Here is a 26,592-nt window from a genome sequence, read left to right as displayed (position 1 = left end):
TGAGCTGCAGCACAGTGTTTACATTTTTTTAATATCTCCTCTTTTATAAATTAAAATGAAGGAAAAAACAAAACAAAACAAAACAAACCCAGAACTAACTTTTGTGATCCTTCTACTTTGCCAAGTAGCCCTTTGGGCAAAAATTTCCTGCACTGCAGTAAGAAAAGGTTTTAAACCAGTCAAAAATAGACATTAAATTTCCATGTGTTTGAGCTTCCTTTAAATGAGATTGCTTCAGGTGTTTGTTTATGAGACTCAGACAAGAATGTGGGAGAAAAATGGTTCTAGGCTCTAATTTATTTTTAAAGGAATAAAGACTTTTATTCTGCACATAGTTCTTGCTGCAGTGGTCATTCTTTTTAAGCCAATGGGACTTTCCATCTAACTCAGAATCACAATGACCCTCCTATTCTCCTAAGCTGTTCTGTTTATTATTGTTAAAATAAAGCCTTTAAAGCCCTTAGTAAACTTGCAGCCTAATCCTGCTGACCCTAATTCTTACTCATATGCAGCGTCCAATTAAAAATAGTTGGGCTAAATGAAACAAATTACAGTCTTTTGGGTCGGCATGATCCAGTTGCTATTTATGCCATCTGCTTTAATACGCATTGCTGCAGGATTCATTCAGAGTGCTTGACCTGGAGTAATTATTTTCTTGATTACTTCAGAACTTAATTGTCATACACTGTAATAATTTTCTCTGCAGACATTAAAATATTCCATGCCTTTTTGCTGAACATCTGCGGTTCCCTTGCTTTGCTGGATTTTCATATCAGGACAGATTCTTTAACTTAGCTACTGAAAACTCTTGAAAATGGAGCTATGAATAATGAGGATAATGCTGCTTCCTGTTATTTCTCTTTCCTAGATAAATTCTTCAGGGGATATATTAGAATGTGCACAAGAACAAATTCTGAGAATTGTTGTCACTTTTATGAGCTTTATAAGGTTTTAGGGGAACAATTGTGGCACTCACAGAACTACTTATAACAGCCATTGAAGATATATGAGAAAATTCCCCAAATATCGAGTAATTTTTGCTTCTTCTATCACTGCTGTGATGTTCCTCAGTAAATTGCATAACCTTACAGTACTTCTTCACACTTTGAGTCATCCTCTTCCTTTTGCCACTGCACAATTTATTGCCGTGTGATTCCAAGGAATACATGATTGTCCGGGTGCATTTCAAAGAACCAGAAGTCCAATTTTTATGAAAATATCTCTTGAGATTAAGAAATGAGGGGGAAAACCAAGACATTCAGAAATGTTTCTAAATAAAAGAGGCAAAACAAAACTCTTACACAAACAACAGAGCTTTCTAGTTCTTGTTGTATCACTGCTTTGGCTGTTAAAACCCTGAAAACCCAAGTCCTTGTTTAGAAATAACCAATAGTTTTTCTTCTTATTTTCTCCTGCTAGGTTGGACTGAAAGTGTTTTTTGGCAGATCAGGCCAGTGGTTTGGAAACAACGATAATGATGGTGACAAAATGTCTGTCTTCCATGACCTGGACGGCTCAGTGACAGGGTATCCGGACACTTTTGTGGGCAGAGCGGATAACTACCTGCTGCGTCACCCCGGGTGTCTCACTGTCCCCCGCTGGAACGGGGTGATGTGCACCGGGAAATTCGCACAGGTAACGGGGCAGCGTTGCTGGGCGCGTTGGGTGGGTGTCCTCAGGTGGTCTGCTGAGGGGTGGTGGAGTGAAGCCTACTCAACCCTCCATAAGATAAGAGGTGGATAATGGATCTGGTGTAATTTTACTGCTTTCAGTGTTATCTGCCTAACTCCCAGCACTCAGTCTGCAGCCCGTGGCCGTCAGGAGCGCCGTCTCTTCCCAACTGCCCACAAGAAGCTGCAAGTTGAAATCCAGCTGAAGGACAGTGTGGCATTTTCTAGTTCTTGCTTCCAGGAGTTTGTCCACTCTGTCATGGGGGTCTGGTGGATAAGTCTGGTGAATCAAGTTTCAGTAGTGGAAGATGTTACTCCTTTGATACATCCCACTGTGTTCAGGATGGTGAAATGGGTGGTTGAGACACAAACTCACACTTATTTCTTATTCTCATCCAGAAATCACTGGTTGAGGGATGGTCAGTCTTGAGTCAGGGTGGTCTTAAAGCTTCACAGCAATTTTCTTCAGCACACTTGAGTTAGAGACCTTAACTGAGATGTCAACACCTTGGTAGAAAGGGCTGCAAATCCCAGGTAACATTTCAGTAGGGAAAGAAAGAAAGAGGAGAATAGTAGGTGGAGGGAAAATGTGACCTCAAAATCAGATTGTGGTTCATTGTATGTTGCTCAAATTTAAACAAGTCCTTTGTGTGTGGATAGAGTGTACTGTAAATAAGTGACTCACCACTGCTTTCATGGTCACCTGTATGAGACTGCAGATGGCTCTCCTAGCTCCTCCACTTCTAAAGGATGTTCATTTATTTTATTTATCTAGGCCTGTTTTAAAACTCCAGTTACTTGGACATCTCGCCAGGTCTCCTCTCCTTGTATTAAGACTCTCTGTGGTGGGCACATGCAGCACCATGTGCTTTGGGGCTGGAGAGTGGATACTGGGATCCCTCATGCAAAATGCGGCTTTTGGAAGGACCATTATGTTCTTGCAACCCCAGAGAACAGCCCTGGACTATCAGATAAATACTGCAGTGGTGTGCACTGCTGGATGTGAAAGGCAAGAATGGAATATGAAGTGATCTTAAAATAAGATCAGAGTTCATGAGATACAGCAGGTGTTATTTACTTAACTATTTATTTGTTAAGAGTCTTCTGTGTGCTTGGGAACATGCTGCAAACTCCTGTTTCACTGGGAGTCAGCAGACATTGCCCAGACATCAGCAGGTGTGGCACAGGATGAAACTCTACCTGAAGCCACTGAAGATCAGGCAGCATCAAAATTGCCTCAAGAGGAATAGGCTGTCCTCAGTTTTCCCTTTGTAACATTCAGTTTTGTGAGTGTGGGGATTAGCAGAGCCTGATTTCCTACAGTTGCACCTCAGGATAGGTTTCAAACCTAGACTCATGGATTTTCTGCTCTGGGAGATTTCTGAAGGTGCTTTTTCTGTGGCTTCTCTGATGTGTAGTGATGTGTGGGCTTGCACTTTGGGTAGTCAGACACAACACTGCCTCCCCTTTCTCCAAGGAACTTTATGTGTGAAACTTTTAGGAATGCAATTACCTTTGAGACCTCTATGCCTACATGATATGTGCACAGTCAAATCCAGATTATGTATTTCTCCTTAAGCTAAAACAATGATATGCGTTTGCTTTAGTTGCACAGTAGAGAGCAGGAGTTGCTATTTAAGTGTTTAGACACTGGATTTATGCACCCTGCTTTGTTATTGACTTGGCAGAAACAGGATTGGGCTCCTATGAAACGCTCCCGCTGAATCAGGGGTTTGTGCTTGGTGCTTATTTTTGCTCTGTGTCTCTGGAGACATGATATTCTCTGCTCTGGCACCCTAACAGTTAAATTCAGAATGGTAAACAAGTAGGCAGTTATATTTTTATTTCTATTAATACCCTCCTGGTTATGGCACTCTATGTGGTGAGGCAGTTTTTCCACCATAGAAAATTTCCTTGGCTAGGTTTAGGCAAGTGTAAACATTTGCTTCTCTGGGATCCATTACTTACCAGCATTTTTCAACTAATCAGCATCCAGCAGGATGAGTAAAGTTCATTTTAAATGCTTCACTTTATGGGTTTTGGGTAGGGAAATATATATGTGTGCAGGGTAGAAGGAATTGGTCCCGTGCAGCAGGGTTTAATTTAATTTGAAGGGTATATGTGTTGGAATATTTCAGCTTAACCCTTGTTCTCAGCACATTGACAAACTGATGGTTTGTTTGTGTGCAAAATTCTGAGTCTCATATTTTAGATCAAAAGCCTGAAAGAGTGAATCCAATTATGGAGAAAGATGGTTTGCTTTGATCTTAGCAACTCTATTACAAAATCTGTTTTTCTTTGCCTTTTCATGTAGCTCTGGTAGACAAGACCTTTTATTCTTCCCTAGCATAAGCAGGTGAAAATGTCCTTTCAGTTAAAGGAAATAGTGACTCTCATATTACTGCTGAACTGGGCCCAAGATAGTCAGCCTAGGGATGGGCTACTTGGCATGGAAAAACGAGATCCAAGTCCTTCAGCTAACATTGCAGCCAAATCCCTTCTGAGCAAAGTGCCTCGAATTCAGTTAATTCCTTTCTGCTTGGTTTCTTCCATGCACTTTTCATGCTCATCTTCTCCTGGATGTAATTTGTGCAGGAAAGGAAATGCCTGGGGAAAACCTATTCCTCTGGCAGCATTCCTAGATCCACAAAATCCTGGGGACAGTCTTTCCTGAGGGTGTTTAAATCTGGCAACTCAGGTTGACATTCCCACCTTCCTATGGTTGGTTCATGGTCCTTCCTGCTCATCATCTCCAAGAAGCACCACTCACCTTCCCCACCTGGTATCGGAGACCTTCCTGCAGCGGGGAGCACTAAGAAAAGCCTCGTTGCTTTTCACTACCTAAAAAGGGTTCTGGGACCAGCTTAAAATCACAAAATTTACACAAGGATGGACTATCGGGTCTTTTTGTTTCCTCCTTTCGATTCTGGAGGCTGCAGGGTTAGTGTTGTCCAAACAAGACCAACCCCTTTGCTTTTTAGTGACAGCTGAAACTCTCATGTTGTAATGTAAATAAAGCGAGGCTTTGAGGAAGAACACCAAGTAGAGGGAGACTCACAGGGAAATCACAAGAGCTGGCAGCACCACGTCTTCTGGCAATCTTTATGAGTCACTCAGTCACTGAGGTCCTCAGAGTCCTGTCAACCTGACTTCAGCTCTTGCAAAGGCCAATAATAAAAGAAAAATGTAGGGTGAGGCTCATCCTGTAGTTCTCTCCGTGTAGATGGGTGAGATTTTCAACAGCGCTGGACTGGAGACTCCTCAACACCTGCATTACTTGTTAAAATGTAAATGAGATTCCTAAACCGTTTCTGATTTTTATATAAATTATAAGACAAGTGCCTTGGCTCCCACTGGGCAGTTGAAACTGTGCACTTACTGCTTCCTTGCAGGCTTCACAGCAACTCATCAGCAGTGGCTGTGAAACTTCTCTTTTTTGGTATTCATCTTTATTAAAATAAGCAGAGGTTTTGGCAGGACATGCTATTTTCTTTTGTAAGCTTAAAAAGGTGTTTGACAGTCATAAGAGACGGCTACATAGCTAAATTAGTGTCAGTTTTGAAGTACCGAAAAATTGATGCCTTGCTATTATAGAATACTTCAGGCAATGCTGTTGATTTTTCACCCGTCCACCTAGTTACTGCCTTGCTGCCGGCTGCTGAAGTGGAAATTCTTGCCCTTCTGTTAACTCGTTTCTTGCACTGAATGTTTGCAATTGCACTGATCCTGCATCTCCAAGTTATATATCTTCAGCTTGTGTCCACTGGTGTATTCACTGCCTGTGTAGCTGATTTTGGTACTGATGCTTCTGAATGTAAAGCGAGAGATGCAGCAGGTAGTAAACGGCGCTTTTCTGAGCACAGGTAAAACTGTACAGTCCCAGTGTACCTGCGATGCTTGAGTATCGTCAGCACCTCACAGACTGGGAAGAAGGATAGCCTGCAAGATATTTTTTCAGCTCATGGTGTCTGTATTTGGACAAGGAGGTCCAATTTTGATCTCTGATGTGCGCCAATGGAAAATCAAAGTAGTTTTGCTGATGACAGTGAAGCTGCTGTCATTTTTAGAACCAAAAATTGGTCCTAGCATGTCTTACAGAAAGACAGATTTTTTTTCTTTCTGAAAGAATCTTAAGGTTTTCATTTGGAAACTTCCTAGAGAAAGTGTTTTGCCCTGGGAAATTAACCTTTTTTGAACAGTCGAACAACCAGAAGAGGAGAAGGTGTGGTTTGAACTTCTCATTTTGCCCCAGCTTGACAGCTGAAACTAGAAAGCAAAGCAAACCTATTCACAGAAACCAAGATTTTCTGTTCCAATACTTTGCATGCTGCTTATCTTCATACTTGCTATCTAGTTGTATAGCAGGTCCCCCATGAATTGTAAAAGAACTTATCTTCTCAGTTTCACAATCTACTTGGGAAAATCGCCATGTAAGCATAGGGAAATCTGACACATCTTTTTAGCATGAAGTGTTAAGCAGCTAAAATGACAACTACATCCATTAAACTACCCAAGCAAGTAGAAGGCTACATTTTATAACATTTTAACTAGCTGTTCTTCTCCTACTACATTAAGCTGTCACCACTTCTCATATTTTAAAGTACTTTTATGACCCACTTTCTTCTTTTAAATATTTCGACAGAGCTAACTGAAAATTATGAAGGTGTTGCTAAGGAAGATGGATTTTTTTACTCTAGAAAATAAATGATCTTCTAATCTCATTTTCAGTCCTATTCACAAGTATTTTGCCCCTGCAAAGCTAGATAGGAGGAAGAAGAGTGGTGAAGTTTCCCAAGTTTAGTTCAAGTGAGTAAAGGTGTCACGGAGTAATGGTTGAGGAAGAAAGAGGCCACGTTGTGACATCCCGAGGGCACTACGCTGGGACAGTGGCTGATGTTTCACCTACCTGGGGCCAGCAGAGCTCAAAGAGTTATTATTTTTCAGGGAATTTACCTACTGTGACCTCCTTTAGTGATAAATATTTCGCATGATCCACCGGATATTCTGCTGTATTTCTGTGGAACTGAAAATCACATCCTTGGTGGCTTGCAGTTCTGGCAGGCATTCACTCAGTGGCCACCGTTGGTCATTGCAGGAGACAAAATAAGTTTACAAATATTTCTGTCAACACAGAAGTGGCATTTTTCCTTGTTTCAGTAATTACGGTTTCATTCTCAAAACAGCTGTCACCATTATCCTTAATGTCAGACCTGTGACTTGGTCCCTAGGTCTCTGGGAGGAAAATGTTACCAACAGATCTCTGACATGCTTTCCTCAACATCTGATTGAAGCATACTGCATGTTCTTCCAGCACTTTCTGAACTCATTAGCAATCACTGTAATGAGGAACTTAGGCCATGCATAGAGCTTTCTCTCTCTCTCTCTCTCTCTCTTTTTCTTTTTGCATAAATACCTTGAAGTATATAAGAGTCTTTTGTTCTTCGTAGTCTGTAATTTAGGAACTTTTTGGGCTCATTGAATGCACTTCCTTCCTTTCTTGGCTTAGTTTAGCATTGATGTATTTCATTTTGTACTAAGTGCACAGCAGGTACCACCTTAACATTCTGTGCTTGCTAGAGACACATATTAAAAGGAAATAATGTCAAAGTTTACAGTGATAGGACAGAAACTCTTGCCTCTTATCCAGAAAGACACAAGTGGGCTATTATTTTGCAGTATCACAGTTCATTCCAACCATTCTTTGTCAGAAATTGTGGTTTTGACTGAGAACAATTAATACATTGATGGGATTTCAGGTCCAAAGGTACCTTACTGATCACCTGCTCTGACCTCAGCACTTACCCATCCAGGTGGGGAAAAATGAGATTGAAATGTGGCTCATTGCATTGCATGTTATTGATTTTCCAATCATGGTTTGAATGTGAAGGGAAAATAGGTTTTCCTCCTTGGTTTCATAGATGAAAAAGGTCTTTTATCAGACTGTAAAAATAATTTATTCTTCCTTGATCCATCAAGAAAGAGCAAATGGGCTGCTGCTCAGAGATGGTTTGGAGTGAATTACTTGATCAATAAGTTCGGCCGTCAGGAAAAATTTCTGTTTAATGCAATTCTGCAATCCATTTTAATCTTCAATGGTCTGCAGATAGCACTCAGGATAGGTTCTCATCATTAAAGTGCAATTGTGCGAAAGGAGGAATAGACAGAATATCCAATAAACATTTACAATCACTTTTGGATTACTTCTTTGACATGAGACCGAATTTTTTAACTTGGGCATTCAGCAGGAGGCTGCTGAATTCACAGATGAGGTGAGGGGTAGGCAGAGAGGACCTGTCTCGTCGAGGTCCTCAGCAATTCCAACTCAACACGAGGATCAGGACCAAGTGCAGAGTCCTTCTGAGCATGAAACTGGAACTGAGAACTGAACTGGCTGGAAACCCCAACTAAAATAAGCCAGTGAGAGACTGTTTGTGCAGAGCTTTCGATCTGCACAGACAAGAGGAAGAGAAGCAGATATGGAGATGTGAGGGGCCAAGGTCTCACAGCCCAGCATTAGAAAGCGGATATCCTGGTAGATGGAGTCTTGGCTCTCTGCTAGTCTTGGCTGTGCTTGTATCCTTGCCTGCATTTTAAAAACTTAAGAGACTGCTGCCTTCATTTTGACCTACCTCAAAGACAGAAATTGCGTTTTAAAACAATTTTGCTGAACGGATGCTCATGTAGAAACTTAGATATTTCTGAGCTCACACGGATTTTTATGTTGGATGTGTTAAGTTCTTGATACAAAAAGCACTATTCTACACTGTAAGAGAGTGAAGGAAGCTGGATATAGGTGTCCTCACCTCTCCTCAGTGCATTTGAATCCCTTCAGGGAACATGACAAGCTGTTTGCTACAACCACGTGTGCCGGGACAGATTTGTATGACTGGCTGTGCATTCTACTTTGGCACTGGAATTTCACGCAAGAGGAAGCAGGTGAACATCATGCGTTTGGCCTTAAAACCAATGTTTGTCACATGAATTGGCCTTCATTTAAGTGATGGCAGGACAGAGAGAGCATACAACCGGAGCGTAGTTTTGTAATTGGTCTGTAGAGGTGAACTACAGGCCAAGGGCATCTGTTGGTCCCTGAGCAGAAAAGCTCTCTGGTCAAGCCTGTGGAACATGGTAATTAGACTGTAAGATCATATAGTCAGGCCATTGAGTTTTTGCCCCCAAAATTTCAGCCTAGTCTGCTACTTGAGAGCAAAGATGTGGATTCCATTAGATCACTGGACCTAGTCCAAAGCCCATTGAAATAACTTTAAAGTTTTCTGTCTTTTCAATGGAATAAGCCTGTTTTTAAAGTGCAATTATTTGAATTCATAAAAAGGAGTTACTTTGTGATATTTCCTTGCTTGCCCTTTTCCCTTGAGATTTTGAATAGTGAGCATTTTTGTGGTGCTGTACAATTCATATCTCACTTCATGGTGTCCCGACGAATGGCTGCAGACGCTATTTCTGTTTTACCTTTTATATTTGAACTGGAAATGTTTCAGTGACTTTCCAAATGTTCTGAGCTCTTCATTGGCAAAAAACATTTACAGGCAACGATGATCAAATGCACATGTTATAGCTGAGCTTGGCCAGTTTAATGGATATGCTTGTCATTTTCCTTTCACCCTCAGCTTTATATTCAGGCCAGACGCCCCGAGAATCTGACCTTATCCATTGCCAGAGCAGCATACCATTCTCATCCCGTGCGGCTGCAAGGTGTGAACAGAGGAGCACCATACCAGCAGTACCAGCCCGTCGTCATGCTCGAGCAGGCTTATGTCATCCACTGGGACGGCAGAGCACCTGAGGATATTATCCTGTACCCGATCAACTTCAATAGGTACTGCCCTACATTGCTGGAAAATGTTCTGTTTTCCAAAGGTCTGGAGCTTTAACAATTTCCCAGGTTATTCGCAAGTGACTTTTCAAATGCCTCAGCAATTTCTGAGGGTGTGGAAGCAAGGTGTTAATGGCTGGCACTTACTGATGCAAAGAGATGCCTCTGCTTTTACTTTATTCAGCTTTTTTGATGTGCAGAGATGTTTCCCTTTCCAGAAAGTTTTGAAACAGAATCCAAATAAGTCCTGGCCTGTTGTCCCTGAATTCCCTCCAGAAAAGCTCTGGCTCTTGTTCGTTTGTTTGTACTAGTTACTGCACACATAATTTATCTCCCATATATATAAAGTGCAGAAATACATCAGAATGTGCACAGAGCTTTGCATCTTCTGTCGTCCAAACAGCCCTATAATCAGTTTCTTTTTACATAAAGTTTTAAAATGTTAAGGCTCAGTACAGCAAAATCGTAGGCTGTGCTGCATTTGTTTTCCATGATTTCTTCTGCCATTATATAAAAGTGGGGTATATTCATTTTAGACAGTACGTTTTTCCCCTGCAATCTGTTTCATTGTGCATAATTTCATTTACAGTTTTCCTGTTTTCCTTATTAATGTATCTTTGTGCACTTTAAGGAAGAGGAAAATCTATTAGTCACTCATGGACAAGCTGAGCTTTGCAGTTACTATCTGTGTTAAAATGATTAGCTATTTCCTTGCAATTGCAGAGCTAAGTCTTCTGCTGGGTAACTAGTGGTTACTCCATCCCTGTGCCAATTAATACTTCTCAAAGCTTTGGCCTGTGGTCTTCAAGCACAGATTCAAATTTGAAGGCAGCACTGGGTCTTGGGTAAAACTCAGCTTGAAGTTTAGCTCTTGTTCAAGCAGCAACTTAACTACATTTTACTACTGAAAGCCACAATGTGGTTATGGTTCTCTTTGTCTTGTGTGGAAACAGTTATTTGAACAGGGCAAAGGTTCATAGATTTTTCTGATCCAGAAACAGTTGGCAAAGTATGTGTTTTGAAGAACCATAAACAAGAAATATACTGTAGTGAAAGAAAACCACATTTTTACTTAATTTCATTTAAAGCATCTTGCTAAGAAATAATTGGGAATGAAATGTGTGGCTGCTCTGTGTACACCTCAAGCGTGCTGGATGCTAAAGACTGTGAGGCTTAGGGCTGATGCAGTGGCAATGGTGAAATGTCCAGACTTCATGCAAAAACATGGGGAAATGATCTTCCTGTAGAAGGGTAAATCAGTTGAGGTGAAAAAGAGGGTTTATGGGTTTGAAGGAAAACAAGTGCCTGCTTAAGCAGTTCCATGTATGACCTTTATTAAACATGGTTTTCTAATCATTTTTGGAATGGAAGAAATCTCAGATTGTGGAGCCCAGAGTAATCAGACTTAGAAAATCAGGAAGACTTTTACTTCCCTCAAGTGGCTTTATGCTTTGTTTGTTGCTTTTTAATCCAAAATACTGAATAATGTGCCAAAAATGCGAGCCCTTAAAATAGTAACATCTGTGTAGAATGTGTGATGCAAACCAAAAAAATGTTTGATGAACTTTAACAGCAATATTCTAGGATTAATAATTTCAAACATAATCTGAGTGAACAATGAAACTATTTTTAGTCTTGTCATTGTAAAATGATGGATAGGTATACCCGGGATGCTGCCTTTGCAGATAGACAGCCCTTGTGCTTCTGGAGTGATTTGCTCTGTGCTGGCTGAAGGAAGGTCAGAGGGGAAATAAGGAATTTGACAGGGAGATTTGTCCCAGGATTTGGATTTCTGTGGAGGTCAGGAGTAGCACTGATGTTGAATGCTCGCATGATTAACCCTTTCCCTGCCTCTGAAGCGCGGTAGAAAGCTCTGATAGAAGTCACGCCAGTTCAGATGTCTGATATGAGACTGGAACGTCCGGATTCCTCGGGTGGGCAGGACTTGGTGGGGATGAATTCACGTGACCCAGCTGAAACTGGCAGCGCTGCTTTCTGCGAGCTGTGTACCTTGCCTGGTGAGCTCAGCAGCACTGCCCGGGTGGGTTTACTCAGCAGAGGAGGGCACTAGTTTGAGCACAGACACCGAGCAGATCTTTTTCTTTCTACCTTGGGCACCTGAAGGGCTGCTGCAGCACTTGTGTCTTCCTTGCGCTGATTCAAGCCATGTTTAGAGTAATTCTTCGGTTTCTTAGCTTCCATCAAAATATGTAGCTAAACCAAACGCTATCGCTGTGTCTCCACATGCTACCATCTGCAGCCGTGTGGTGCAAATGAGCTGTTTGATGCACACCATGTTCCCTTCCAAGGAGAGGTATGGTACACTTGTTTGCATTTGCCGCTAGCTGACCGATAGGCAAATATAAAGGCACGGCGGAGACCTGCAGGCTGTGTTTTCAGGCTGCTGGGGAACGTAGCTGTCTCAGCAGAAATGCCCTTTGTAAGCTGTAGGTAGGGTTGTCTGTCTAATGGCTGGGTGTTTCCCTATGAGGATGAGAAGGTGGCTGGGTATTGATGCTTGTGGATAGAGGTATTGCAGGACAAGTAGCTTCTGAAGGTTTTGGCAAGTGAACAGAAGGAGAGCGCCGACTGGAATTTTAATGACCAGGAATGAAGCGTGCTTCAGAACCAGTGCAGATCTGCTGAGGATTGCGCTCGTCGGGCATAAATTGTGTGTGAAACCTTCATGAGCAGGGACCTCAGACCTCTTCTCCATGGACTTCATCTCTTTGTTGGAGCGGTTTCTCCCCCTCAGAGCTGTTTGTATGTTTTCTTGGTTTTTGTTTTTTTTGTTTTTTTTTTTTTTTTCCTGCGGCGCAAAAGTATGTGAATTATTTGCAAGACTGAGTTAAGGGCTTTGCTCACAGTTACTATCCTGAAGCGCAAAGGCCATCAGAGAGCATCAAGCTTGTTACCAGAGTGGGGAGAGGCTGGTAAGCCAGGAGGAGAGCAAGGAAAACATTATTCAGTTGCAAGCAAGTGCCTTCTTTCAGGTGCTTGAAAACAGTACAAAGATTGGCACTTTGTATAGTAAACAAAGTCAGAAAAGAAGTCCTTCAATTTAATCACTTAGGCTTTATGCATGTGCAAATTTTCTAATCACAGGAGAAGCTAAGGCAAATACTATTATCAGAGGCACAGAGCTGTTCAGTGAATCAGCCAGGCTTCTTTGTGCTATCAGCACATCTGAAGATAAGAATTAAATCTCCTCAAAACGCATATCTGAAGTATAGTGTAATAAGTTGTGCTGTTGAAGCAGCCTGAAAAGCAGTGGCAATTAGATTAAACATTCCTTGTTTTTAATGAGCACAGGCAAATATCTCTGTACTTGGTCTGTTAAGGCTCAGAGGGAAGGGTTTTCCCTTATTAGGGCTCTCTGCTCTGGTTTGACAGAATTCAGAGAAATGTGAGCAGCTAACTGGATAAAGAGGGTAGTTTTTGTAGGTAGATTGCCACGGTTCTGCAAGCAGGGTCTTTCCATCATATTGCATGTCTCCCAACAGATGCTGGCTCCAAGGACAGCGCAGGAACCTTCCCTGGGCTCTCTCCATCAGCATCCCTCTTAGCTTATGAGCAGCGAGGCTCATGACATCGATGTTCTTCGGTGCCTTTTTGCAGGAGTTGGATCCTTATGAGAGCCTTTGAAAAAAAAAATGGTGTGGGAGTGCCAAATTTCTTGTCAGCAGCAAGCAAAAGGGCAGATGTCCATGTGTGTGCTTGGGCACGTGTCCAGCCTTTCCCCTGCTGCCGTGTTTGTGCAGGGATGGGCACAGGTGCACAGCTCAACTCCTCTATTTGCTAGGCTGGAGTTCTGCGCTAGGGCTTGTTATCATATTCACCAGTGAATAATGTAAATTATCTGAAGATTCAAGAGCCTGGAATGAGTTTGTGTCTAAATTCTTCATTAAAAATAGTGGAGCCTTTGGACGCTGGGCGATATGAAGCCTCCAGGATGCTGCAGCTCATCCAAAGGTGGAGATTTCAGTGCAGGCAAACTTCTGCAGCCCATGTCTGCACTAAGACTCTGGGGGACTCATTATATTTGTATTTGTCAGAGTTGTGTAGGTAGGTGTTTTTCCTACAGCTTCTTAATCGATGCCAGAATGATTCATACTTTCAGCTACTTGTCATTTTTGTGATTAAATTCCTTAGCCGTGATAAGGTCTAGAGGGAAACAAAGATAACAAGACAAGGCTAGAATGTGCTTGTTGCAGACTTGCCCAGTTTATGGATATTTCCTAAATTGTTCCTTTTTCAGATTATTTCTAAATGAGCTTTTCCTCTTGCTTCCCAGATTGATAAATGCACAGGAAGGCAAAATTAGTATTTCAAAGCAGAGCTAACAGTTTAAGTCTGTGACTGCTTGCTAGTAACTTGTATGTACATGAGTTCTGACCTCAATCTGCCCAGATCTGGATGTAATACAAGTAACACCAACTCTATTTCCAATAATAATAAGTAAAGTGCTACTTGGGTTTCATAGCCTGCCCCTCTTGATAACATCTGTAATTCAGAGTTAATCATCTGCACAACACAGAAGTCAGCAGATATATTTGAATTCCCTTCTGTGTATTTAAATCCCTTAAATTACTCACAGGTCAGCCCGTGGATGAAAGCCACAAGATTTTTTTTTTTTAATTGGAAAGAAGCTAAAGCATTTGCCAGAACACCAGGTTGCAGATTGCACTGTTTTAGTACAGCTGGGCCAAAGCTGGTGCTGACATGGCCAAGTCTGAGTGATCCTAAAGTCCCGTCTTTGCCTTCCCACCCACAGTCCTTGCTGCAGGTTATTAGGGAGATGGTTTAGTGCCAGTGTTAGGTTAATCGTTGGACTTGATGATCTTGAGGGTCTCTTCCAACCACCATGATTCTATGATTCTGTGATTCTCCTGGCCCATGGAGCGGGGCTTTGGGCTCCTCAGGGCCACCAGCCTCTTCTGGCCTGACGTATCCAAGACACAGCAGCAGGAAAAAACAAAATACACAATAGTCAGCACTAGAGTACCTGGGAATGCATTAAAAAAAAAAGTACAAATTGAATTGGGATGTGATTCCTTCATGAAAGCATGTAGGGTGGGAAAAAAGACAGTAAGATGATGTACTGTATTTAAATGCAGGAAGTTCTTATTTTTACTTGAATGCAATTGTCTGTGAGCCAAATGCTGGCCGAGTCAAACCCTGGTTTCATGAGTATCAGCAGAAGCGTACCTCAGGGCAGGATCCCATTTATAATTTGTTGAGCTTCATGAAAGCAAAAATCATTCTTTTTGCCTAAGGAGGCACATGGGTAAAACAAAAAAATTTAATTTATATTAAGAGATGGCCAATGCTTTTGAATTTTTAATGGCATTTCCTAAATGACAACATTTAGGAAAGGCATTTAAATCCCAATACACACAACTCTAGTTAGCTAAAGACATACCGAAGTTGTTACTATCCCTGCAGCAAGCAGTCTTCCAGAAGAGTCTATCCTTAATAACAAGGTCCTGAAAAGAAATTGCTGGATGTTTGCCCAGTAGCCATGTGCATCATTGCAGGGGGTTTGCATGAGTTTAATGGACTTGAGATGAAGGCAGAAAATTAAAAAGAAATCTAGAAAAAGGGAAGGAGTGACAGCTGCAGGGAGCCGGTGGTAAATGTGGGTTTGAGGAAAAGAGCTTGAACTGGGAGAAAGTGGTAAGGATGTAGCTAGGTTCCTTGCAACCCTTTCTCCGCTCTTCTTAGCAGCTGTGAGATGTGTGGGTATTTCTCACGCCATTTACCCCACCAGTGATGTTGGTCGGAGAGGAGATGTCTTGTCCTGAAAACAGGTTTTGTGCCAGAGGAGATTCAGCCGATGCTGGGCAGGTTGTTGTGAGGCTGGAAAACATATTTTGGAGATAAAAAACAGCTGTATCCTGACTGAGAGTGAGGAACATTTACCTCCTGTGATTTGTTTGTGGGACAGTTTGGAGGCTGAATGGTGGCTTTGCTTTTTTTGTCTTTTGAAGTTCAAAATTCCACCTGCAAGAGACAAACTTACTGAAGCAGTACATGGGGATTTCTGCTTGGTTCCCATATTATGAACAGGAAAGTTTCAAATTCCCAGTTGTCTCACTCCCTTTGAAAGTTCAGCTCATGTAGGTGTTGACCAAAATGTCAGAGGGGTTGTTTTTAAATAGGAGTAATAATGGTCGGGGGAGACTGACTCACTGGATGGAAGTCTCTTCTTTTTTCAAGCCCAAGGGAAAAATAAGTAATTTTTAGTTGTACTCTATGGCATTCCCTCATTAGCTTACCCCAGATATTCATCACAGAGATCAGGGTTTGGACGGTGCACTTCCATGGTCATCGGCTACATGACACACCATGTCAATAAACATGGTGGAGCTGTTTTCTAGAATAATATTCATCAGCTTAGAGGTTTCCTTTGCTAAAATACAGCCAGGATTGACATCCAGCATAACCAGCAACCCCAGCACTAGATCATACCTGTTTGCCCAGGACGGATGCTCCATCTGATGTAGTCAAGGGGCAGGTTCACAATGCAGAACATTATTTGTCCTGTCCCAGGTGGTGAGAGTCCCAGACACGCACTCCTTCTATGTGTCCTCCAGCCAAATCTCATCTCCAAGTTACACGACTCCCTTTACATCCCACCACTCGCAAAACTCTCCCCTACTTTGCCTACCTGATCATGTTTCTCTGAGTGGCTCTGCCTTCGGGAGTTTGGTGTTAAGCTGGGGATTTGTTCTGAGGGTTGTAAATGAGGTCTGGATGTATGTACGTGCATCTACCACATGTCCAAGAACAGGAAACCTCCTGCCTGCTTTTTTTGCCTTTCCCATGTCCTTTCTTTGCTTTTGCTTATCCCAGGAAGCCTGCTCATTGCCAAAACATGAGAATACTTTTTTAACACTTTGCCTGATGTTTTTGCTTCACCTGAAAGAGCCACAACTGCAAATGCCCATATCCTGGTGAAAAAAAAGAAAGTGTTCCTGGGTTTGTTTCACCCAGCCATTTCCAAAAGGAAATAAACAGGCTAAATACATTCATAAAAATGCATGAAACACACTGTGGAGATTTTCTAATGACAGTAACAGAGGGGAAGAAGTGTCAGGTTTTATACATGTTGGTGTCGGCAGACTCTCAAAAATTTTCCGAGTGGTGTTTGAAACTGTTAGGACCCACTAAACACTGACTTTTTGCTAGTGCATATCTAGCTTTTCTCCTTCAAATGCCAAGGTTTTTTTTCTTTTTGTAAAAACACATAGGAAAATGTTGGCCTGATTAAGAACAAGAATGAAAAAAAAGCAGGAATGTTCCTTGCTCCTAAAATGGACTGAACTTTATCACTAGAAAAGGCCGTGAACACAGTTACTTAAACAGCTCAGGTTAGTTTCCTACACATGCTAATATGACTTTAACTTAACTGACAGCTAATTCTAACGTCAGACTTTCCACCTGAGAATATTTTTGTTTCTCTTGCAAGAAACTCCTAAGAATGAAAGCTTAAAGAATTAAAAGGAAAGTCCTGTATATTGCTATATTGACTATATTGGACAGCATTTTGTTTATCAATAGTCTGACTTCCATCCCTTGTGTTTTAAGTAATTTTTTCCCCTTTGTGCCGGTTTTAAGCATAAGAGCATCTAAAGCTACAGATGTTCCCACAGCATTCAGGCAGGGGTCTGAAATTACTCTGAATTAATAATTTGGGATCTACTATTAATTCAGTGTTTTCTCTTCTTGCTAGTGCTATGTGTGTCCCCAAGCCTCGGGGCATCTGCAAAGATCCCAGCTGATGTGCTGGTACTGAGAGCAGCAGAACAAGGACTTATTTTTCTTATTTTGTCTGCAAATATTCAACCCAGAGTAGCAGCTGGTAAATAAGACAGAATGGAGAGGTTTTAAGCAGAGAGGTAACGTAGGACTACAGTTTATTGCCCACCCTGAAGAAGATGAAAGCTTCCTGCACTTGAGACCCAGCAAGGAGGTCCTTGGTGGCCGGTGCGGTGGCTGAGGAAGGGGCACGCACATCTGTTTTACTTTGAAAGCTATGTCCAAGACGTCCCGTGCTTGATTACTGCACGTTGCCTGAGGTTGCATTTCTCCCTCGGTTTGGCAATGACTGGAGAGGAGGCATCTGACGCCCGTCGGCTGCAAGGCAGAGGCCTGAGGACCGTCCCGCTGTAGCTCAGTTTCTTGCTTTGCTTTTCCTGGAGGTGGTGGAGCCCCGTTCAGCCACATAGGCAGGTATTTGGGAGGGTATGCAGTGGATTTTGTAGAAGCTAAAGAAACAGAACTGAAGTAAAGAACTAAATAGGAAGCTGCTAAAATAACACTAAATGAAAGAGAAAATAACCACCTTATTCTTTCCTATATTTACATAAAGGATAACTTCTAATGCCTTCTCTTCTCACCTCTCCTCCCAAGCCCTTTGTTGTGGGAATGTACTTATTTCCATCTCTTCCTCCCCAAACTCCAAAAGAGGTGCTTTTTATTTGATTTTTTTTCTATCTTGACATAATTTATTTCAATGTTTCACCCAGCCTGCTCACATGCACACTAGGCTCTAGCACTCATATTCCCAAATGCACTGGTGATTCAAGACAGTTGCAGCTGTGGGTTTTTTTACACTTTCTTTTCCTTTTGTGCTCCAATTTCCTCTTCTAGTGCCTTTCTCATTACCTGGGGAAGTGACAGTCAATGTAGTGCAGCACCAAAGCTGCTTCCCAGCATCCGAGGGAGCTGATGAGCCCTTTTTGTGATGGTGTCTTCAGGGGGTGAAATGTGCCAACACAATGCATATCACCCTTATGGAGCAGCCAAAATGTCTTGGGACTGTGTCCTGAAAATATTCCACAAATACGGCTCTGGTGCATTTCTTTCATTTCCTCTAGTTGGAGGCCAAATCATCTGAAAATATATCTGTTTTCTAGCTGTCCTGTGTTATGACACAGCTGGAGTTGGTTAAAATCTAGAGGGCAGTATCTGGCTTAAGCTGATGTGTCTTTGTGCAGCTTTGATTTATTATTCTAGAACAGCCTGTCCCCTCTTCCATCCTATAGGTCATTTTGTTTTGTTTTAATGAGAAAAACAGAAAAAGATTGGAATAGCTTAGGTTTTGTGCTCTCCATGTATAATGCAAAGTAGAGATCTAGGCATGCAGATTCCCAGATTTCTCTGAATTGAAGCGGTTTCACCCCATTGATCGCTCTGTAGGCAGTGATTGGGTGGTGGGTCATTTCAGGGAAGCCTCTGCAGAAAGTTTGGCTTCCTGAGCTTTGCGGGACCCAGAAAGACAGCTGATGAAGGTGGTATTTGTCTTTCTTTGAGCCAAATTTATATTCTCACATTTAACCAGGAAGCCGGGTAATTAAAATAATAAATTTAAAGCCTGGATGGTTTTGGTAATATGAGGAAAGCTAACCACAGTACTGGTTCAGGCTAATTATCTTGGTATTCAGTTTTTCTTTTCAAGTGTAAACTTCTTGTGGCTTTCTGCTTTGTATAGCACAAGAGCATCCCGCAGACAGGAAAGGGTGTTGAGTTTTGTGGAAGATCCTTCCCGTCTGCATCCAGATTGCACTGTAGCTGCATCTTTTGGCTGAGTTCTGTAACAAAGGTATCTAGTTTGGAGCCAGTTTTTTTCTCCATGAGGATGGCAATGCAAATCACAGGATAAAAGAGAGTTATGGGGGAATTTTTTGTAAATGTGCATGTTGAAATAGTGATACACAAGAGTTAAAAGATTATTTAACTTTACCCTTAGTTATTCTAAACTGATGTTGAAGAAAGAGAAGGGGATAGGGAGATTTTAATGGAAACCATAATAATAAACTTTGCTGTAAAGTGGAGGAAGCAGGTCTCTTTAGACCATGGCTCTGGTTCAAGTCAGAGATTACTTTCTAATTCCTGAATCTGTGCCCCTGGTGAAACGTCTGCTGGATGCCGGTTTCCTCTCCTGCTGCAGCTCCAGAGGAACTAAAACAAGCTCCGGCTGCCTTGGGAGATGTGAGAGTGTATGTGACCGGTTGTACCTCAGCCTTACAGGGCAAGGAAGAGAAAAATTTTTGGTTTTAAGCCACCCTGGCACCTGACTCAAAGTCCTCCGAGGTCAGCCGGGGTCCCTGGATCAGACCTTTGTAATAAGCAGCCGTTGTTTCCAGACAAAGCAAAAAAAAAAAAGTGATTTTCTTTGGTTTTGAGGATTTGCTCTGTTTTTCTAAAGGAGGAATAGGACCTCAAAGGACATTTTTCTGTTTTCCCCCGAAGACTGTACTCTTGGCTAGAGACCATCTCTCCCGTACTCAGGCCCTTAAGTGCATTGTCTCTCTTTCCCCTGCCTCTCCTTTTTGCTGACAGAGGAGACTGGCTGCACGTTGCCCTCTGCTATCCCCGGGACGCCGTGTTCCAGGTGGTGGCAGATGTCTACCAGCGAGCGACAGGGATGGTGCACAGCGTAAGACGCTACCTCGCTGCTCCTTCCCGGGCCAGCGTTCTCAATGGGACCGGCCAGCGGCTCTTCTACTTCGACAGAGCATCGGGGTGAGCCCTGCGTTGCCCCCGAGGGTCCCTCAAATGGTCCTTTCACTTATTTCAGGTCAAAATCCTTTATAGGCTCGAGTATCTGGAGTAGGTCTATTTCTGTATCACCAAGCAGTGATTTGCAATCCTGTTATGAAAACTGCTGATTTCTTGCCTCCCTTAAGGCATCACCACTGCTCAGATCACTGCAGGTGTGGGTGCAATGTAAATATTTGTTTAAATCCGTTGCACCCAAAAGGCCGTGAAAAGGAGTCCTCTCGTGACTGTGGCAACTTCAACACTGAGATAGTTTGGGAAGTTTCAACTTCTTCATATTCCCATGATGAGAGATTTCTAAAACCATCATATTCTAAAAATCAAATTTCATGGAAAAAAAGAGAGCACCATAGTACATCTCTTATTTTGAAGGCGTGAAGAGAGTCCTGGGGGGATCTTGCACTACCTTTATAAGACTCTAGGACACCTTTGGTTAAAAAAAACATATTGCAAAACCTTGTTTCTCAGTCAGCTAAAATAGTTAGGGAGGAAAAAAGTGTTTTGTGGTCTAACCATGGGTCCCATGATGCTTCACCTGACTAAGTAGCTACTTCAGGAATCAATCCACAAATGCCAGATTTGAAAATAAGATGGGATATATTTATTCATTCAACCATAACACATGAGCAATCGAATCCCGGAATGCCTGCCCTGCTAACCAGGCTCCTTCATGGCCAGGTCTCTCTCATCATAGGAATTGTGAAATAACAATTTGCTAATCCTCCATTTCTTTTTTCTTCTTGTTTTCTTTTTTTCTTTTTAAAGCCCAAATTCTGTAAACAGATTGTTTACTACTGAATAGTGGGGAAAATGGTTACACATGTGGGTCTCTGGAGGAAGAGCCATAGGTTGCCAGCAGCCATCTGGACCCGGTAGATGCAGATTGATGGGTCTAACCTAACTTAATTCTGGCAGTGTCAGCCTTTTGGTTTTCTGTTTAATTCAGCAGCGATTTTTTTAGCCTTTCAGAGTACAGAAGCTAGGGGATTGGCTTTTTTATTTTCCTGTTGTTGTTTTTTAGACTTTATTTCATAACGAGTGGGATATTTCCCCTTCTTTTTTTAACCCCACATGCTGGATCCTTGGAGAAGAACCAAGCTTACTCATTCTTTCTTCCAGACAAATAGAAACAAATATTTAGTTTAAAAAGAAAGAGAAAGCTTTAAAGCTCATGTTTCTTTTTGATCCTGGAGCTGAAGTGAGCTGTTTATATAATTTCCTCAGCCTGAACTGCAGAACAGACACAATTGAAAACATACTTAGAATAGGCAGCAGAAAAAATGAACTCCAAAGGCCAGAAGACCTGGCTGCCTTGGAGCTGTTGTCACGCGTGCCTCGGGCTAAGCTCTGCCCGCGGGCCAGGACCGGGCGATGCAGAGAGCCGAAGGGGAGATGCTGATATTTCCAGGCAAACCTGTCTCCTTCTGCATGACAGCCCGAGCGCTACTGCTGCTCTTTCTCTGGTGGGATGCCACGATGCTTGGGGACAGCACGGGATGCCTGGAGCTGGGGGGCGTCTGCCCCACATGGTGCTTGTCTGGGAAGGCAGATGGCTGTGGTGTATGGGCTAAAAGTGCTGCAGGTCTTGTCACAGCAGGATGAGAGGGGAGCTCGACCCGCATCCTTGCAGGACCCATTTTTCCATGGCTGTGCTGTATTACGCTGGTCTAAGACAGGGTCGGTTTGTGCTGTTGGGAAATGGGAGGCATAATGCAATTTAGCAAGTGCATACCCTGCTTCTATTCAGCTTTTTCCTCTAAACCACATGGTGGTTCTGATCCCTCTGTTCGCTCTCATTTGTAGGTACCTGTTTGTTCACCTGCAAGCCCATGAAGCTCGGAAAGGACACAGTTACTGCTCTCAGCAAGGCTGTGAACGTATTAAAATCATGGCGCATATGTACCCAGGGGACCCCTGGAGCTGTGACCCAAACCCTTTTCCGCAGAGGCCAGCAGCTGCCCAGCGCCCCGTGTCCCAGCGCCCGGCTGGGCTGTGCCGGGCGTGCGGGGCTCCGCAGGTACCTGCTGCCCGAAACGGCATCTGAGGTGATGCCGTGAATGTGCATCCACGTGAGGTCAAAAAAGCCACAGAGAATTCCCACAGCATCACGTAACCTGTGTAGAGGGAAAGGTTTTGCTCTGAATTTCTGCAACTTTTTGTACTATGCTTCAAAGATAGCCTCAAAACAAATACCCAACTGGAAGCAGGTGAATACACATTCATGGCACCTTTTGTTTTTTCCATTTCTTTCTTTTAAACAAGAAAAAAAGGACTCTTAAGAGGGCTCAGATGCGATTAGCTTTGAATTCCAAAGTATGACATTGCTTCTGAATTTCAAACTGGGAAGTAATTCTGGTTAATAGAAATAACTGGAAAATTAGAGCCAAGTTCTCTTCTCATTCACTGTAAATTCACCCCACTCTAAATCCTGTAGAATTGTTTCAGGCTCATATAAATCTGCGCTTGAGTTTGTAGCCAAGCAAGATATATGAAATTCATATTCGACTTTTAAACTTACTTAGAGGCAGAGTGACCATCAGAGGTCCCTTCCAACCAGCGTCGCCATGATCCTTTGATAAATGGTGTCTTAATAATGAGCACTTACTTGTGAACCAGGATCACAGTTTGAAAAAAAGAATTTGTAAAGTTTCGAGATCATATATACGAGCATTGGTACCTGGTGTCATTTTGTTGATGGAAACCAGCTGGCAAGGCATTTTTTAAGTTTCTGTCTCTGGCGTAATTGCAGGTTGCTATCACTAGCACACCCTCATTCAAGTATATAAGAATCCAGATCCAGTCTCTCAGCAGAACGGACATACAAAACCACTTGACATCTGCGTTCATTAAGGTATGTTGTGTTTCACTGCATTTGAAATGGGAATTTGAAACAGGGGAAACTCTAAGGAAAGTTACTGCAAAATCTTGCTGAGCCTTGGTGGAAGGAAATGGGAGGTTCCCCTGGAAGAGGTGAGTGCATTGCTCTCCCTTACAATTAACTCCATTAATGTTGTCACTGGGAGTTCGTATTCTATTCAGACGAGGTTTTGAGCCCTTAGGAAAAAAAAAAAGAAGGCCTTTTATCACCTTAGAAGAAGAATTAACACCACCACTCTAATGTAGACTAAGGAGAGAGGAAAGCGCACCAGAACTCATTGTAAAGGATGACAAAAACAAGTTTGCTTTTCTGATTTTCTCTGCTGGCACTAAAAGATAAAAATAACTATATTTCACTGCTGAAGGGGTTTAGAGCAGTCAGGTTGCCCCTGCAGACGCCTTATTTGTCTGTCTAGAGGGTGAAGGTGACTGAAATCGCGCTTGCAAGGGTACTGTCCAGGCTTACATGCCTGTATGCTACTGAGTTATAATTAATGCTAACAAATGCCAAGGAAAGCTGCCACAGAATCCTTAAGGAGCCAGAGCAGCCAAGATTTCTTGCCACATGCACCGGCTGCATCATGAAAAATTTATTCCAACCCATTAGCAAGCAGGTGTTAGTGGAGGCAGCATCCTCACCCGTGGTGAAGTGCAGAGACCTGCGTGTGTGCAGCACAGACAGGCATAGTCAGCGAGGTTTGGAAAACCAGGGGTGGCCTCAAAGTTTCTTTGCCTTTTCTAAAGCTTTAATGCTCCCTCCGTCAGTCTGGCCCTATATTCCCTGGAGGCGTTCACATGTCTCAGATTGATGGGATGTATCTGAGCTCCCTGGTGCCTGCGTGCTTTGGACCAGTGTGGGTTACAGTGGGGTGTTGTGTATCCTGGGCTCAGTGTTCTGACAGCCTGACCTTGGTAGGCTGTTGCTCTCCTTGGTGGAGGTTGTGTCCTCCCAGGCTGGGCTGTCTCCTGGGGTGCTGGGGAGATGCACCAGTGCCAGGCACCTCGGAGAGCCATTGTCTTTCTAAAAGCGAGTATCATGACACGTCCTGAGAGGTGCAGCCTGGGGAAGAAGCCCTTGCTGTAGGAAAGGGAGTAGGAGCCACTTGTGCTACAACTTCCTTGAGGCACTGGGGCAGCCCTACTAAGAAGGAATATTTTGGTTTTGATATTTACATTTCCAGGGAAAACAAAAAAAGTCCATATGTCGCTTCTATTCCCCCATCTGCTGTCTCAGCACCTCCTCCTTGCTCTGTGGTCAAATCTGCTTCGCCAAGTGACAGTAATTTCCCCTACATGGAAAGAAACTGTATTAAGACTGAACTAAGCGTTTTACCCCCAAGATTCTTGGCTTCCCAAATGTATCTTCTTAATATACAAAAGATGCTGATGACCTCATTCTCATGGTTTTGTACCCCACTGGCTTTATCAGTGCCATTGAGAACTAAGGGTTTTGCTTCCTCCTGCCACTGACCATCTATAAATAATGTTACTTCATCTGTACTAATTATACATTTTAAATTATAGGGTGTAAAAGCTTGATATTTTCCTTACTCGTCACTCTCTTCTTATGGAAAAGCGGGATCAAAGTCTGAAGTTCTCCAGCCTGCCTCCATAAAACCTCCCCGTTTTTTGTTGCAGATAAATGACACAGTTTTCCTGTTCAATAGCCGTGGGATATTCTTCATGGTGCTGGATGCGTGTTCAGGAGCAGTTGTGAGCAGGCGGCACTTTGCCACAGTTACTGGTGAAAATGCTGCCAATGCAATAACTGATTATGTTCAGGCATTTATAAAAGAGAGGTAAGGAAACTGCTTCATGTAGCAACCCGTGGCTGATAGACAAAGAAAGGAAAATGACCTACTTTCATAACCCAACCTGTGCTCTGAAGAAATCTGGCACAGATTAAGTATGTGCAAATCCCAGATATCACACAGACAATAAGAGAAGCAGTGTCTCTCTCCCAGGATTGCACAGATTAGAGCAGACAGAGACAGGTTTTCTGGAAAACTGGCAATTCCTTCTAAATTAACCATTTGTTTTCCAGCATGGAGTAGATAAGGTCTTTGCAATGACATTTGCAACACTGTGTACCTATCCTGGTGTCCAGCAATTTCCTGGCAGCCGATGATTCAGTTTTCCATTTCTGAAATGAGCTGGTTTCTGTTTACTCTTACTGATTGTTTTTGCCTCTTGTGACAGACGAAAATCATAGGTGTGCCAGATTTTCCAACAGGACTTTTCTGGGGTGAACCAACAAATAGACCTGCCTGCCTGCGGGCTCTATTACCTTGCATGTGTCCTGGCAATGGTCTGGATCATCTCTGTTTGTGTCTGTCTCACATTCCTTGTGGTTTTATGTGTCGCCACATAAACACGGAACAACAGAGATTTATAGATAAATTCTTGGCTGCTGGCAGAAGCAGGTCAAATAACCAGAAAACAGACTTTCAGTCTAAGACATTTCCAAGCAGTTCATGACCAAAGATCTGAATGCTCCTGAGTTATTACCTCTGTATTTATGCACATGAGTATGTACACATACAAAACGTGCATGAAGTGACATATATCCATGCGATGCCTGTACATTCAGTTTGATTTTCTACTAAGATGTGTATTTTGCAAGTCGAGGTATTCGGCTAAATGCAACCAGTTGTGCAACCTGCAATTAATTGCAGGTACAATTCACTGGGGACTAAAAGCACATCTGTGAGGGCCAAAGCCAGACTGAGGCTTGACTGAAAACCAAACCCAGCAGATAGATGGTTTCAGAGTCTCAGGACTGTACAGCAACTGAATTTCTTCTGCATCTGAATGTCATGCTCCCATAAGAGATGCACTTGCAAACAGGCATTTGTGCTTGTTTTGCTTCCGTGTGAAGCACAGGTTTAATTTAGGAACATTTAAACAGAGGCTTAAACTTAGTAAAGCTTATGTGTGATTGAAATCAAAGGGAGTTAAGTGTGTTCTTAAAGTTAAACAAGCTCTCAAGTACTTTTCTGAATTGGCGCTTAGATGTCTTGCAGAGTCTAGATGAAAGTCATATTTTGCAATCATGCAGTAATTACTGTCCTTCTTTTCAGATCACTTGTTCTTGTGTGCTCTAGAGATATTGCAGCGGAGGTGGGGAGCTCTGAAATGTCTGTTTTTACTAGGTTAGGTTCAGCAAAGCCTATTGTCTTCCACAAGGAAGGTAAATATTTATTTTACCATGTTTCTTTTGCTTAAGAGTTACTGGTGTGTTCCCCTACCAAAAATGTACACATTCTGATATAGCACTTATTAATATATTTCCCACCACAATATTACAGTATAACCTAGTGGAAACCTCTTGGCTCAGGGATGGTGACAAGTATGAGAGATATTTTGGGGTTTTGACCCTACTTTGCCAGTGAGAAGCTGCATGCTGCAAATTTTCACCCTAAAGGGAACTTGAATTTCTAACCAAAAAGGCCAGCCAAACAAAAAAAATCATTTGATACAGATTACATTTCTAAAACTGAACTTATGTGCAAGGAAAAACAGTCATAAACTGAAAGGTTGATCAAAAAGAAAATAGCCTGAAGTGAAATAGGCGCTATTTGTTTTTTTGAGGGAAGGAAGGTGAAATCACCAGTTTATGAAAGTTCTTATTACAGTTTTACCTTG

General features: G+C 42.5%; 1 protein-coding gene across 1 annotated transcript in view; it reads left to right on the top strand.

The window, feature by feature from the left end:
• LOC135992558 (inactive cell surface hyaluronidase CEMIP2-like) overlaps positions 1-26,592 on the top strand; it is a 47,167-nt gene that overhangs the window by 18,639 nt on the left and 1,936 nt on the right. The window contains exons 16-22 of the mRNA XM_065641844.1: positions 1,420-1,635; positions 9,299-9,507; positions 19,852-20,034; positions 21,874-22,087; positions 22,820-22,921; positions 24,586-24,746; positions 26,028-26,137. Of these exons, the coding sequence (XP_065497916.1) occupies positions 1,420-1,635; positions 9,299-9,507; positions 19,852-20,034; positions 21,874-22,087; positions 22,820-22,921; positions 24,586-24,746; positions 26,028-26,137 (1,195 nt within the window). The remainder of the gene's footprint in view (positions 1-1,419; positions 1,636-9,298; positions 9,508-19,851; positions 20,035-21,873; positions 22,088-22,819; positions 22,922-24,585; positions 24,747-26,027; positions 26,138-26,592) is intronic.

Source organism: Caloenas nicobarica, chromosome 10, assembly GCF_036013445.1.
Source record: "Caloenas nicobarica isolate bCalNic1 chromosome 10, bCalNic1.hap1, whole genome shotgun sequence".
Classification (NCBI taxonomy): domain Eukaryota; kingdom Metazoa; phylum Chordata; class Aves; order Columbiformes; family Columbidae; genus Caloenas; species Caloenas nicobarica.
The sequence above is the reverse complement of the archived record's forward strand: the minus strand, read 5'-3'. Positions and strand labels throughout refer to the sequence as shown.